Source organism: Bos javanicus, chromosome 12, assembly GCF_032452875.1.
Source record: "Bos javanicus breed banteng chromosome 12, ARS-OSU_banteng_1.0, whole genome shotgun sequence".
Lineage (NCBI taxonomy): Eukaryota > Metazoa > Chordata > Mammalia > Artiodactyla > Bovidae > Bos > Bos javanicus.
In genome coordinates, this window is record NC_083879.1 from 15478233 (window position 1) to 15492029 (window position 13797).

The following is a 13797-nucleotide window of genomic DNA, read 5'->3' on the forward strand; positions in this document are numbered from 1 at the left end:
AAAAAGTTCTTTTGGATCCTCACATTTGTGAATGGCTGCACTAGACTCTGCTCCTTGAGGGCAGGAGCCAATTTCATATTTCTGAATTATTCCTGATGTATTTGCATAATCTTTTACATAAAAGGCACTCAGTAAATATTTGACAAATGTATGAAAAAAAGCTCATTTTTCAAGTATTTACAGTCTTTCAAACTGAACCAACAAAGTAGTTTTAAGTCATGGTTTCTGTATTAATGAATATGATCTGTAATTAACAGCAGTGGTGTGCAAGTGAGTGCTTTCAGCTGTCTTAAAATGTAATATATAATAGCTTTCCCCTGAAATCTTAAGCAGTGTTTTAGAGAAGCAGCACAGTTTAGTGAGGGAAAAAAAAAAATGAAAGCATGTTCCTGAGAGGTTTTAAAAGTGTGTGATGGTTTTATATCTTGCTTAGGGGGCTATAAGTAAATTTTTTTTTTTTTTTCCCAAGAGAGGGGAAAGGGCAAAGAGTGAACAGAGATGTGGCCTTATTTAAGAGCAGCCAGTTGATGGAAATTTTCATTGCTGCTGATGAAGACCTTTCCTTTCACTTGAAAAGCTATTTTAGATTTGAAAAGAGAATATGATGGACAGGAAATCATGGTTTGGGGAAGTGAATGTTGCTGCTTTGAGTGACCTTGTTGGAGAAGGGTGATGATGAGTGGTGGCCAGGTGAAAGCAGGTAGGTGCTTTAGATGCCTGCTACTCTTTCAGACATTATAAGTGTGAAACATCTTCAGCAGAAACTTTTAAATAAAAATTAAATTCACCTTGTCCACCCGAGAGTGCTGTGCTGTGCTGTGCTTAGTCGCTCAGTCCCTTCTGACTCTTTGCTACCCCATGGACCGTAGCCCGCCAGACCCCTCTGTCCATGGGGATTCTCCAGGCAAGAGTACTGGAGTGGGTAGCCTTTCCCTTTTCCAGGGGATCTTCCGAATCTAGGTCTCCCTCATTGCAGGCAGATTCTTTACCAGCTGAGCCACCAGAGAAGCCCAAGAATACTGGAGTGGGTAACTATCCCTTCTCCAGAGGATCTTCCTGAACCAGGATAAGAATACTGGAGTGGGTAGCCTTTCCCTTTTCCAGGGGATCTTCCGAACCAGGGTCTCCTGCTTTGCAGGCAGATTCTTTACCAGCTGAGCTACCAGGAAAGCCCCCACCCGGGAGTAGGTACTGTTAAATAAGTGTGGAACATTCACAGATGGTATTGAAAGGTAGCTTCTTAGTGTTCAACATTAGTAAATACATGGGTATGTAAATTATCTTTGGAGACAGTATTCTAGATTTATTTCATTTTTTAAAAAGGATTAATTTATGTTTCAGTAGTGAGCTATTCTCATGCATTTAAGTCCCTGTAGATTGGAGTCATTCCCAAATCTTGTGATTGTTACGACAAGAATCGTTCTAGCTTAAACTTTCAGCTTCAGTAGAGGGGCATGCTTGAATATAAGATTTGTTTTTGCTTTAAGAATTCATTAGTAAGAGGAAATTACTTTTAGAATTTAAATTTAATATAAAATAATTCCAGCCTGCTTGTTTCCTTCCTGCCATATTTTGGTATAAGGTAGACATGCTTCTCATCATCACCCTTTGCAGTCGTCTGTCACCCTGTACCTTGAGGTTTGTGCTTATGTTGCATCAGACTATTGAATTACTGTGTGTTTGCAGTTAGTACTTAGGGGCTGTAATAAGGAGTTCCAGGATTTTGGAGACAAAATCAGAAAAGGTCACCATAAAATTTTTGGTGTGTGGAAGACCTCATTTATGGATATGGATATGCTGGATCTCTGTTGCTGCGTGCGGGCTACTCTCTAGATACAGTGCTTGGGCCTGTCATTGTGGTGGCTTCTCTCGTTATGGAACGCGGCTTCGTTAGCTGTGGCTCTCAGGTTCAGCAGTTGCGGCACTAGGGCTGTAGAGCGTGTGGGCTCAGTAGCTGTGGCGCACAGGCTTAGTTGCCTCGAGGCATGTGGAATCTTCCCAGACCAGGGATCGAACCGATGTCTCCTGCATTGGCAGGTGGATTCTGAACCACAAGACCACCAGGGAAGTCCAGAAAATTTTTCTCATATAAATCATGTGGGCGTGGTTCCATCTGCATTTTATGTTTTGGTCAGTTTATCTGTTCGCCCAGTGAACTGTATGCTTCTTGAAGACAGTACTGTATCTCAGTCATCTTCGATTCTACAGTGCCTAGATGGTTCCCTTCGCATGGTAGGCACTTAGTTAATGTTTGTGGAATGTATGAGGTCATTGGCCCTCAAAAGATGGATCATAAATGCATTGCTGAGGAGCCAAAGGAGTTCCTGAATCTCTCCTGGGTACTTGGGTGAATTCTCTTAGAAATATGATTGAACCGTAACTGTTCCTAACCATAGTCATCCATTTCCAGAATGCACTAAGGCTGGTGCCATCGTGGGTCAGTCATATATGCATTATCAAATAAGATGAGATCCAAAGTGACTTGGTGCCTGGTAGGCGCACAACAGTAGGTGCTAACTTTTGTTTCTCTTGAATATTGTATCAGGGTCACTGTAAGAATTCTTACTAACAGTGGGAAAATTTTTCCTTCTGTTTGGACAAATGTTCATAGCAGTTAAAAGCTCTCATTTGGCCACACCCATATTAATCATTTTGCTGAAAAATAGAAGTTAGAGCAACTGGCAGGCGGAACTGGTATTCTATATAACCTAGGCAAGAACCTGACTAGTTTCACAGTATTTTTTAGGCTAGCTATTCTAGTCAAAGTGTATTCTAGAATTTTGTTTTTTGGACATATATGTATACATACCCACACATTCAAATACGTGTATGTATATACCTTTGATTTAGTGCTTTAGACTTTTTCAGAAGTTACTTCTCTGTACACCCTTCAAAGATGATATAGCCTATACACCCTTCAAATTTTTATTTGATTTTATGCCCTTTTAAGCCACTTTTTTTTTTTTTCTTATACACCGTTTTTGTATTTCCTGTCTAGAGAATATCCTTTAGTATTTGTTGGAGAGCTGGTTTGGTGGTGCAAAATTCTCTCAGCTTTTGCTTGTCTGAAAAGCTTTTGATTTCTCCTTCATACTTGAATGAAATCCTTGCTGGGTAGAATAATCTAGGCTATAGGTTATTTTCTTTCATCATTTTATTTATTTATTTTTTTGAAATACTGCTGGTAATTTCATACAGGTACCAAAATAGAAGTGATATTTTTCATCATTATGATTTGCTTATAACGGGAGTCTATTTCATAGCTGCAATCTTTTATAAAAAATTATATGCTTTAAATGACTGGAAGCTCTGAATATAGTCTAGGAGAAAGGGCTACTGTACTAAGATTAAATTTATCTATGAAAGCTTTGCTCAAAAAGTCTGCAGGAAATTACTTTATGGTAATAAATAATTTTTCAAAATTAAATTTATCATAAATATTGAGAAAATGTATGTGGAAGGTACTTTTATTTTTTTTTTTTTATGTTAATAAACTTCTGTTTGATTTTGTCCTGCTATTCTGTCATTTCTTACAGAGATCCTCAGCTAAGAACTCAGAAGGGTAAACAGAAATAAGCCTCTATGTCACCCTAAGTCAGCTTCAATAATTGCCATAGTGAGCAGTCTTTTTTTTGGGGGGGGGATGAAATGTCCTATAGATATCAATTAGGTCTAACTGGTCTATTGTATCGTTTAAAGTTTGTGTTTCCTCGTTAATTTTCTGTTTAGTTGATCTATCCATAGGTGTGAGTGGGGTATTAAAGTCTCCCACTATTATTGTGTTATTGTTAATTTCTCCTTTCATACTTGTTAGCATTTGTCTTACATACTGCGGTGCTCCCATGTTGGGTGCATATATATTTATAATTGTTATATCTTCTTCTTGGATTGATCCTTTGATCATTATGTAGTGACCTTCTTTGTCTCTTTTCACAGCCTTTGTTTTAAAGTCTAATTTATCTGATACAAGTATTGTGACTCCTGCTTTCTTTTGGTCCCTATTTGCATGGAAAATCTTTTCCCAGCCCTTCACTTTCAGTCTGTATGTGTCCCCTGTTTTGAGGTGGGTCTCCTGTAGACAACATATGTAGGGGTCTCGTTTTTGTATCCATTCAGCCAGTCTTTGTCTTTTGGTTGGGGCATTCAACCCATTTACGTTTAAGGTAATTACTGATAAGTATGATCCCGTTGCCATTTACTTTATTGTTTTGGGTTCGAACTTATACCCCGTTTTTGTGTTTCCTGTCTAGAGAATATCCTTTAGTATTTGTTGGAGAGCTGGTTTGGTGGTACGGAATTCTCTCAGCTTTTGCTTGTCTGAAAAGCTTTTGATTTCTCCTTCATACTTGAATGATCCTTGCTGGGTACAATAATCTGGGCTGTAGGTTATTTTCTTTCATCATTTTAAGTATGTCTTGCCATTCCCTCCTGGCTTGAAGAGTTTCTATTGAAAGATCAGCTGTTATCCTTATGGGAATTCCCTTGTGTGTTATTTGTTGTTTTTCCCTTGCTGCTTTTAATATTTGTTCTTTGTGTTTGATCTTTGTTAATTTGATTAATAGGTGTCTTGGGGTGTTTCTCCTTGGGTTTATCCTGTTTGGGACTCTCTGGGTTTCTTGGACTTGGGTGATTATTTCCTTCCCCATTTTAGGGAAGTTTTCAACTATTATCTCCTCAAGTATTTTCTCATGGTCTTTCTTTTTGTCTTCTTCTTCTGGAACCCCTATGATTCGAATGTTGTAGCGTTTAATATTGTCCTGGAGGTCTCTGAGATTGTCCTCATTTCTTTTAATTCGTTTTTCTTTTATCCTCTCTGATTCATTTATTTCTACCATTCTATCTTCTAATTCACTAATCCTATCTTCTGCCTCTGTTATTCTATTTGTTGCCTCCAGAGTGTTTTTAATTTCATTTATTGCATTATTCATTATATATTGACTCTTTTTTATTTCTTCTAGGTCCTTGTTAAACCTTTCTTGCATCTTCTCAATCCTTGTCTCCAGGCTATTTATCTGTGATTCCATTTTAATTTCAAGATTTTGGATCAATTTCACTATCATTATTTGGAATTCTTTATCAGGTAGATTCCCTATCTCTTCCTCTTTTGTTTGGTTTGGTGGGCATTTATCCCGTTCCTTTATCTGCTGGGTATTCCTCTGTCTCTTCATCTTGTTTAAATTGCTGAGTTTGGGGGTCCTTTCTGTATTCTGGCAGTTTGTGGAGTTCTCTTTATTGTGGCGTTTCCTCGCTGTGTGTGGGTTTGTACAGGTGGCTTGTCAAGGTTTCCTGGTTAGGGAAGCTTGTGTCGGTGTTCTGGTGGGTGGAGCTGTATTTCTTCTCTTTGTTCAGTCGCGCTGTGGGGAGGGAGGGAGGGATGCTGCAAACAAATGACACTGGCGTGCGCTCGCAGTACCTCAGCCACACTGGGTCTGCCCCCGCTCACGGCGCGTGTAGCCTCCCTGCCCACACTGCTCGGGCTCTAGGTTGTTCCGCCGGGAACAATCCGAGGCTGGCCCTGGGTTGCATGCACCTCCCAGGTCCAAGCCGCTCAGGTTCAGGCACTCGGGTAGTCCTCAGAGGCGCAGACTCAATTGGGCCTGCGTTTTGTGCTCTTCCCAGGTCCGAGCAGCTCAGGTGATGAGGTGTTTGGCGAGCGCCAATGCTGCGACTTATCGTCTCCCCGCCACTCGGTTATCTGGGTGTAAAACCGGCGCACCTTCTCAGGCAGATGTTGACCGTCCAGACCCCCAATAAGTTTTAGTTAGCAAAGAAGCCAGTTTTATAGATAATGTCTCTCTGGGGCTGCGATTGCCCCCTTCCGGCTCTGGCTGCCTGCCACCGGAGGGGGAAGGTCTGCAGCCGGCTATCTCTGTTTAGTCCTTTGTTCCGTGCGTGGGCTGGCGGTGTCTTAGGTTAGGGCTGGCTTTTCGCATGGTAGATATCCCACAGTCTGGGTTTGCTAGCCCAAATTATTTCGCTCAGATAGTGCTCAGGGTATTCAGGCCAGATTCTTACTTTCAGCGATGCAGCCGGCGCCGCGCCTCCCTGCCCAGCCCCCGCTTGCTAATGGCGGATGCAGGCGTCTGCGCTGCTTCTCCGCTGGGGGAGTTACCGTAGGGCTCGCAGTCTTCCAGTTTTAATTGTTTATTTATTTTTTCTCCCTGTTATGTTGCCCTCTGTGCTTCCAAAGCTCGGCACGATTCGGCAGTGAGAAGGTTTCCTGGTGTTTGGAAACTTCTCTCTTTTTAAGACTCCCTTCCCGGGACGGAACTCCGTCCCTCCCTCTTTTGTCTCTTTTATTGTCTTTAATATTTTTTCCTACCTCCTTTCGAAGACTTGGGTTGCTTTTCTGGGTGCCTGATGTCCTCTGCCGGCATTCAGAAGTTGTTTTGTGGAATTTACTCCACGTTTAAATGCTCTTTTGATGAATTTGTGGGGGAGAAAGTGTTTTCCCCGTCCTACTCCTCCGCCATCTTGGCGCCTCCCCTAAGCCACTCTTTAGAAAGAGCTAAGTGTTTAAAAACTGTTATTGGCAAGGGGCTGCAGCAGTCTGTAAATAAACCTGACAGGAGCCCAGTGTTTCACTACAAGTTTTTTGCTGTTCTGATCAGTGATACCACTATAAACTTAAAAATATTCCTTTTCTTTTCTTGATTTATATTATTGACTATATTTGATTGTGATCACTGTTACTGTGGTTAGTATGTCAAAATACAGTCTTGAAAATGATAAATGTTATCTAAATACATTTGTTAATTTTTTTCTTTCCATTCAAGATAAGCTTTCACTGGAAGGAATAGTGGTACAAAGAGCTGAATGCCGACCTGCTGCCAATGAAAACTACATGAGGTTAAAGAGGTTGGTGTTTATTACTTTAAAACGATACCTGGTGTGTTGTTTTTTTTTTTTTTTAGAATTGAAATACATATATTAGATTGCCTGTTGACTACATGAAAACAATGGTTATTGTTGCAAGTGTTTTCTTCAAAGCTTGTTTGTTTTTAAAATCAAATAAATAAGAACAAATTTTTAGTTACAAAATAAGTAAGTCATGAGGATGCTGACTATAGATAATAATAGTTTATTGCACATTTGAAAGTTGCTGAGAGAAGAGATCCCAAAAGATCTCATTGCAAGAAAAAACAATTTTTTTCAACTATGCTTGCTGTCGGAAGTTAGACTTACTGTGGTGATCCTTTTCCAGTGTGTACGCTTGACTGAATCCTTACCGTGTATACCTGAAACTAATACAATGTCAGTCACATTAAAACTAAACTCAGAAAGAGTTTCTTCAGTAAGGGGACTTTGAGGACCTAGGCTGTTAATTTGGGTTGTATTCAGCTACTTTGTTACTATAACCTGGAATCAGAAGTTTTAAATGTCTTTTTCTAGTTGTCCTTGTAAATCTTGATTCTCTGAAGACATGTTACAAGATCTTTGCACCATTTTATTTTCAAGGGCTATAATTTTCCCATGATGAATGTGTATCTAAAATACTATACACTAAAAAGCAAGTATAACTAGTTGCTAGAATACCATCCTTTTTTCTTAATCTACAAAGAACTTTTATAAACCATTACCTTGTTAGAGATTTTGCTTTGGTGTCCCTCCTCCACACTTTTGGACGTGGTTATTACCCTTTTGTAATTCATGTTTAAAGGTTATGATTGCAAATTCTTGGTACTTCAAATTTTGTGATTTTCAAAGAGTCAACAATTTTTTAAACTTGGAAGAAACATATTGTACTTGTTTTATAGTTTATATCGAATGTATTTGAATCCCCCATATAGTCTTGAATTACACATTTAAAATTTACCCTGTACTTAACTATGTGAAATAGTAGTGAACAAAACAAAAGAATCTCTCTGCCCTCATGGTGCATACATTTGAGAAGGTTGTAGCTGCACTGAACTGGTAGCTGGGCTCACACTTCCAATAGGCAGCCACAGCACCTCTGAATATCCACATTGACTGAACTTGATCAGCTCTCAATTTCACATCTTTTAAACTCCCCTGCCCCGCCCCTCTCAATTAGATCAGATGTCTGTCTCTTGGGAATGAAACAGAGACTAGTTTTCTTGTCCAATAACTCTTCTAATTTCAATTCCTCCCCAGGGCAAGGGAAAGGATGACAATCAAAATGAAAAATTTTTATAACAGTAAATAACTTTGGAACACAGGCAGATGTTCCTCTTTGTTTTTAGCCTATAAAGTTTATTATGTAATACAATTCTTCTTGAGAATTTATCGTCTTCAAATAACTACTGAACTTGGAAAATGCAAAATCTGATTACTCAGCTCTTTGCCAAAATATTTTTCTGTGGTCTTAATTTTCTTTAAAAGTTTCTAAAGATTTCTGGTGATCAGATCAGGCAAGTCACCTGCTGTGTTATGAAATGGCTGCTTTTTCCTTACCAAAGAAGACGTTAAAATTGTTTAGCCTTTTGGAGTATGCTGAAAGACCAGCTATCATATAGTTCAGTTTCGTCAGTGACTTAAGGAAACAGGGTAATTCAGGAGATGATAATCATGTGAGTTTCATAAATAGATGCTATATGACATAAGTCTTGAAGGCTGAGACTTTTTTTGACCAAGTGGGAAAAGATGGGAATAAGAACACTTTAGACAGACAGACAGGCAGGTACAGAGACCTGGGGAAAACATCTGGGACCCGTGGAGGGACCTGTATGTGGTTCTACAAGCCTGGAATGTGGGGTTTTTTTCCATTCAGAGCAAACAGAAGCTGCAGACTTAGGGACTTCCCTGGGGCCTCAGTGGTTGGGAATCTGCCTGCCAGAGTGGGGGACGTGGGTTTGATCCCTGGCCAGGGAACTGAAATCCCACTTGCCACAAGTCAGCTGAGCCCATGCACCACAATTACTGAGCCTGCGTGCCCTAGAGCCCCTGCTCTGCAACAAGAGAAGACTGCAGTGCGAAGCCCTCGTGCCGCTCCTAGAGAGCAGCCCCACACACTGCAGTGGAGAAAACTCGTGCGCAGCAGCCAAGAGCTGCGCACCACAGTGGAGACCCAGTACAGCCAAAAAAAACTGAAATGTTTAAAAAAAAAGAAGCTCCAGCCCTTTTTTGAACTCTGAACTTAAATATCCAAAAGCCTGGTGGGAAGTCCAGTTGACGTGTTTCAAAGATGTCAAGAACTGAACTCCCAGTCTTGCCCCCCCAAACCTGCTCTGAGCTCATGCCAAGTCTGTCCTCCCATTTTCTTAGTCCAAAAGCCCTGCTTACATTTTTGACTCCTCTCTCCCACCTCACATCCAATGTGTCAGAAAAATCTTCCTGAATGTACCTTCCAAATATTACACAGCTGCTGTCTGACCATTTCCCAGCACCCACATGATCTGCCTTTGTGTCTCATCTGGATCACGGCCAGAGCCTCCTAGCAGAGTTCCTGCTTCTGCCCTTGCCCCACTGCTGGTTGCTGGCAGCACAGTAGCCAGAACAGTTCTTGTAAAACCTGTCAAGTCGTGCCATTCCTTTGCTCACCTGTCACTTGCAATGCTTCCCATATTACTCAGAATAAAACCCAAGTCCTTGCAGTTGTCTGCAGGGACCTCCATGGTCTGCCCACCCTTCTCTTCCCCTTCTCCCCATCTGAACCTGCTGTCTCCCTCCCCTTGCTCATCTGCTCCATCCACGCTGATCTCCTAACAGCCCACAAGCATAGGCACACTTCCATATGAGGCCTTTGCACCGGATGGTCTTTCCTGCCTGGAGCATGCTTTCTCCAGATAGCTTCATGGCTCGCTTCCTCACCTCTGTCACGTCTCTTCTCAAATTCTACTTTTTCAATAAGGCCTGCCCTGACCACTCTATGCTTGTGTATAGCACGTATTACCTAATGTAATTTACTTACTATATGTATTGCCAGCTTTGCCCCAGAGCAGTTTAAGCTCCCATGGTTTGTTTTTTGTTTTATGTATACTTGCTTTTTGTTCACTCATACGCGCACAAACATACACCCTGAGTGTCTAGAATAGTTGGTGACATGTAGTAGGTAGACAGGAAATATGCGTTGAGTGAATAAATGGCGGGAGAGACGATTAAAGAGTCTCTTATGCTTGTTAGACAACTTGTTAAAGAGCCATATGTGCTGTGGTAAGAAGTTTGGACTTGGTGTGCTATTGCTATTAAGGAGGCACTGAAGAATTTTAATCTGGATGGAAAGTGAAGGGACTGTGTTTTTAGAAGGGTCATTCTCGCCATGGGTTCCCAGGTGGCACAGTGGTGAAGAATGCCTGCCAATGCAGGAGACACAGGAGACTCAGGTTCAGTTCTTGGGTCGGGAAGATTCCCCGGAGGGGGAAATGGCAACCCACTCCAGTTTTCTTGCCTGGGAAAATCCCATGGACAGAGGAACCTGGAGGGCTACAGTCCATGGGGTTGCAAGGAGTTGGACACGACTGAGTGAGTGAGCACACGCACATGCATTCTGGCCATGGTGCAGAGACTGAGACCAGGGAGGGAAGTTAGAGGCTGGCGTCATAGTCCAGGTACAAAGCATCAGAATGACTAAACACAGTGGTTCTAGGCCGAAGGGAGATGAGAGACTTAGTTTGAGGATGTTTGGAGGTAGAGTCGGCAGGACTTGATAAGCCCATCTCAGACTTCCTGAGTTGTGGGACAGGGGCTTTCTCCAGACCCAGACTGATCGTGGTGGCTCTTGTGTTGTGGCCAAATGCACGTCCTGCTGTGAGGCTCAGGCTAGCTCTCTGCCACCCTGTGTAATGTGCTCACGAAGGCAGAGGGGTAGAGATGCCCTTAGAATTTCAGTCCGATTGACAATTTATGTAAAAAGTTAAAAAAGCAAGAAGTACTTAAACTTAGGAAGAGTGAGCATAGCATAGTGAAGTCAGTCATGTCCGGCTCTTTGCGACCCCATGGACTGTAGCCCACCAGGCTCCTCCGTCCATGGGATTTTCCAGGCAAGGGTACTGGAGTGGGTTGCCATTGCCTTTTCCAGGGGATCTTCGGGACCCAGGGATCAAACCCGGGTCTCCCGCATTGTAGGCAGATGCTTTACCGTCTGAGGCACCAGGGAAGACTAGGAAGAGTACCAGTGAGTAAATTACCAAAACAGGAGAGTAATCTGAGCCTTAAGTCGTAGCTCATGTATTTTGTTGATCATTAGTCAACATTTTCAGACTCCTTCTGTGATCACTGGAGAAGGAAATGGCACCCCACTCCAGTATTCTTGGCTGGAAAATCCCACGGACAGAGGAGCCTGGTGGGCTGCAGTCCATGGGGTCGCTGAGTCGGACACAACTGAGCAACTTCACTTACTTACTTACTTACTGTGATCACTAAGACTCAGTTTAAAAAAAAAAAAAAAATCACTAGATACTCTTCTTGCTCTAGAGAGCTTTCCATCTTTGAACCTCATCAAAACACACAGAGCGGATTATCTAAAGATCTTTATTGACAGTGCAGTGAGGGAGGAACACAAACGTGGTGGCACTGCTGATGGCAAGTGGAAAGACAGGCGGCCGGGTGTGGGTGCTGTCAGAGCGGAAGTGTGTGAGAGCAGAGTCAGCAGCTCGGTGTTTCAGATGTCCTGTACTGTGGACATTTCACACATTGAGTCAGAGAGTTTTAGGGCCTTCTTTTTTCTTTTTATTGGCTGTACCACATCTTTGTTGTCCTTTGGGCTTTTTTCTAGATGCAGCGAGCCGGGGCTACACTCAATTTGCGGTGCACGGCTTGTCATTGCGGTGGCTCCTCTAGTTGCGCAGCGCGGGCTCTAGGGCCCTCGGGCTTCAGGAGCTGCGGCACGTGGGCTCAGCACCTGTGGCTCCCAGGCTTAGTTGCTCAGAGGCGTGTGGGACCTTCCCAGATCAGGGATCAAACCGTGTCTTCTGCGTCGGCAGGCAGACTCTTGACCACTGAGCCACTCGGCAAGTCAGGCCTTCTTCTGTCTGCCTGCCCTTGAATGACATTCAGGCGTTTCTGATCACCTGGCTCTTGTCTCACTTCCTGGCTTCACTTTCAGCTCGTCTCCTTCACCTAGATGCCCGACAGTTACAGCACACTAAAGCTGTTTTCCTAGATGCGCTAGGCCCTCGTACATTTTATGCCTGTGTAACATGTTGCATCCTTTACCTAGAATGCCTTAGCTGCCTTCTGCCAGGAGCCTTTGAAAGCAACCCAGGCGTCACTCAGAGAAACCTCGTGCCTTCCACTCCCCAGTCCAGGCAGGATCCTGTGCTCCCCCGTTCTGTTCTTCTTCACTGGTAGTGTATAAATGTCTGCTGCTGAGGTGTACATGGTTGCATCTTCTACAACATTACAGACTTCATAAGAACGGAGAATGAGAGCTCTGTTTTTCTTCCTTGCCTGTTCGCTTTCCCTTCTTCCTTTCCTTCTTGTATGTTCAGCACTTGGCGTAGTTCTTTACAAATAATAGATATCTAGAAGTATTTGTTGGGTTGAAATGGATTGAAATAAAAAGGGAAGGCAAAACTAGGTACAGAGACATGGAATTCAGCAGCATTCAGCTTCTTTGTTTAACTTCTGCATGTTTATGTCACTAATTCAGCTAAAAATCCTTGTCTCGAAAGTTTTTATTTTTAATTCTTTCATTGTTTGTGGGTCTTCTTAAAAAACCTAATAAGAAAAGCCTCTCCCTCTGGGAACAGAGTACTGGTTGCAGACGGTTTTCTTCCCTGTGCTAAGACTCCAAACAGCAGGGAGCAAGATGTGATTCACGCTCTCTCCCAGGGAGAACTGATCCTGTGGTATCTGCCTTGTCTTGTTATGAGGCAAGCAGAAAGGACCCTCTCACTCAGTAGATCTGTATATAATTTGTGGGGAGTGTAATTCATGCCCAGAGAAGTATCTGCAAATAAAATTTTTGCAGTAACAGCACCAAAGCATTTTCTTTCCACCACATTTAAACTAGTCCTTGGAGTTTTTACTTTTCCCCATATATATATATCTCATAAAGATTAATTATTTTATAAATGATTTTTCTTATATATTAGGATGATGATCTTATACCAGGTCCCTTTATATTTAAAAAAGAAGTACAAGATGGGTTGTAAATAGGATATGCTAAGCGTTGCTTCAGTCGTGTCCGACTCTGTAACCCTATGGGCTGTAGCCTGCCGGCCTCCTCTATCCAGGAATTCTCCAGGCAAGAATACTGGAGTGGGTTGCCATTTCCTTCTCCAGGGGATCTTCCCCACCTAGGGATGGAACCAGCGTCCTTTAAGTCTCCTGCATTGGCAGGTGGGTTCTTTACCACTAGTGCCACCTGGGAAGCCCTGTAAATAAGATGATTATATAATTAATCATTTAAAATAGGATGCTTTTTTCTTTTTAATTTATTTTTTAATTAATTTATTTATTTTAATTGGAGACTACTTTACATTATTGTGGTGGTTTTTGCCATACATTGACATGAATCTTCCCCGGGTGTACATGTGTTCCCCATCCTGAACCACCCCCCACCTCCCTCCCCATCCCATCCCTCAGGGTCATCCCAGTGCATCAGCCCTGAGCACCCTGTCTCATGCATCGAACCTGGACTGGCAATCTGTTTCACATATGGTAATATACATGTTTCAAAGCTATTCTCTCAAATCATCCCACCCTCGCCCTCTCTCACAGAGTCCAAAAGTCTGTTCTTTACATCTGTGTCTCTTTTGCTGTCTCACGTATAGGTCATTGTTACCATCTTTCTGAATTCCATATATATGCATCAATATACCGTATTGGTGTTTTTCTTTCTGACTTAATTCACTCTGTATAATAGGCTCCAGTTTCATCCACCTCATTAGAACT

General features: G+C 42.3%; 1 protein-coding gene across 2 annotated transcripts in view; it reads left to right on the plus strand.

Annotated features, from left to right (window-relative positions):
* GTF2F2 (general transcription factor IIF subunit 2) overlaps window positions 1–13797 on the plus strand; it is a 140519-nt gene that overhangs the window by 69272 nt on the left and 57450 nt on the right. For both annotated transcript variants that reach the window (XM_061434545.1, XM_061434544.1), the window contains exon 5: window positions 6777–6858. In XM_061434545.1, the coding sequence (XP_061290529.1) occupies window positions 6777–6858 (82 nt within the window). The remainder of the gene's footprint in view (window positions 1–6776; window positions 6859–13797) is intronic.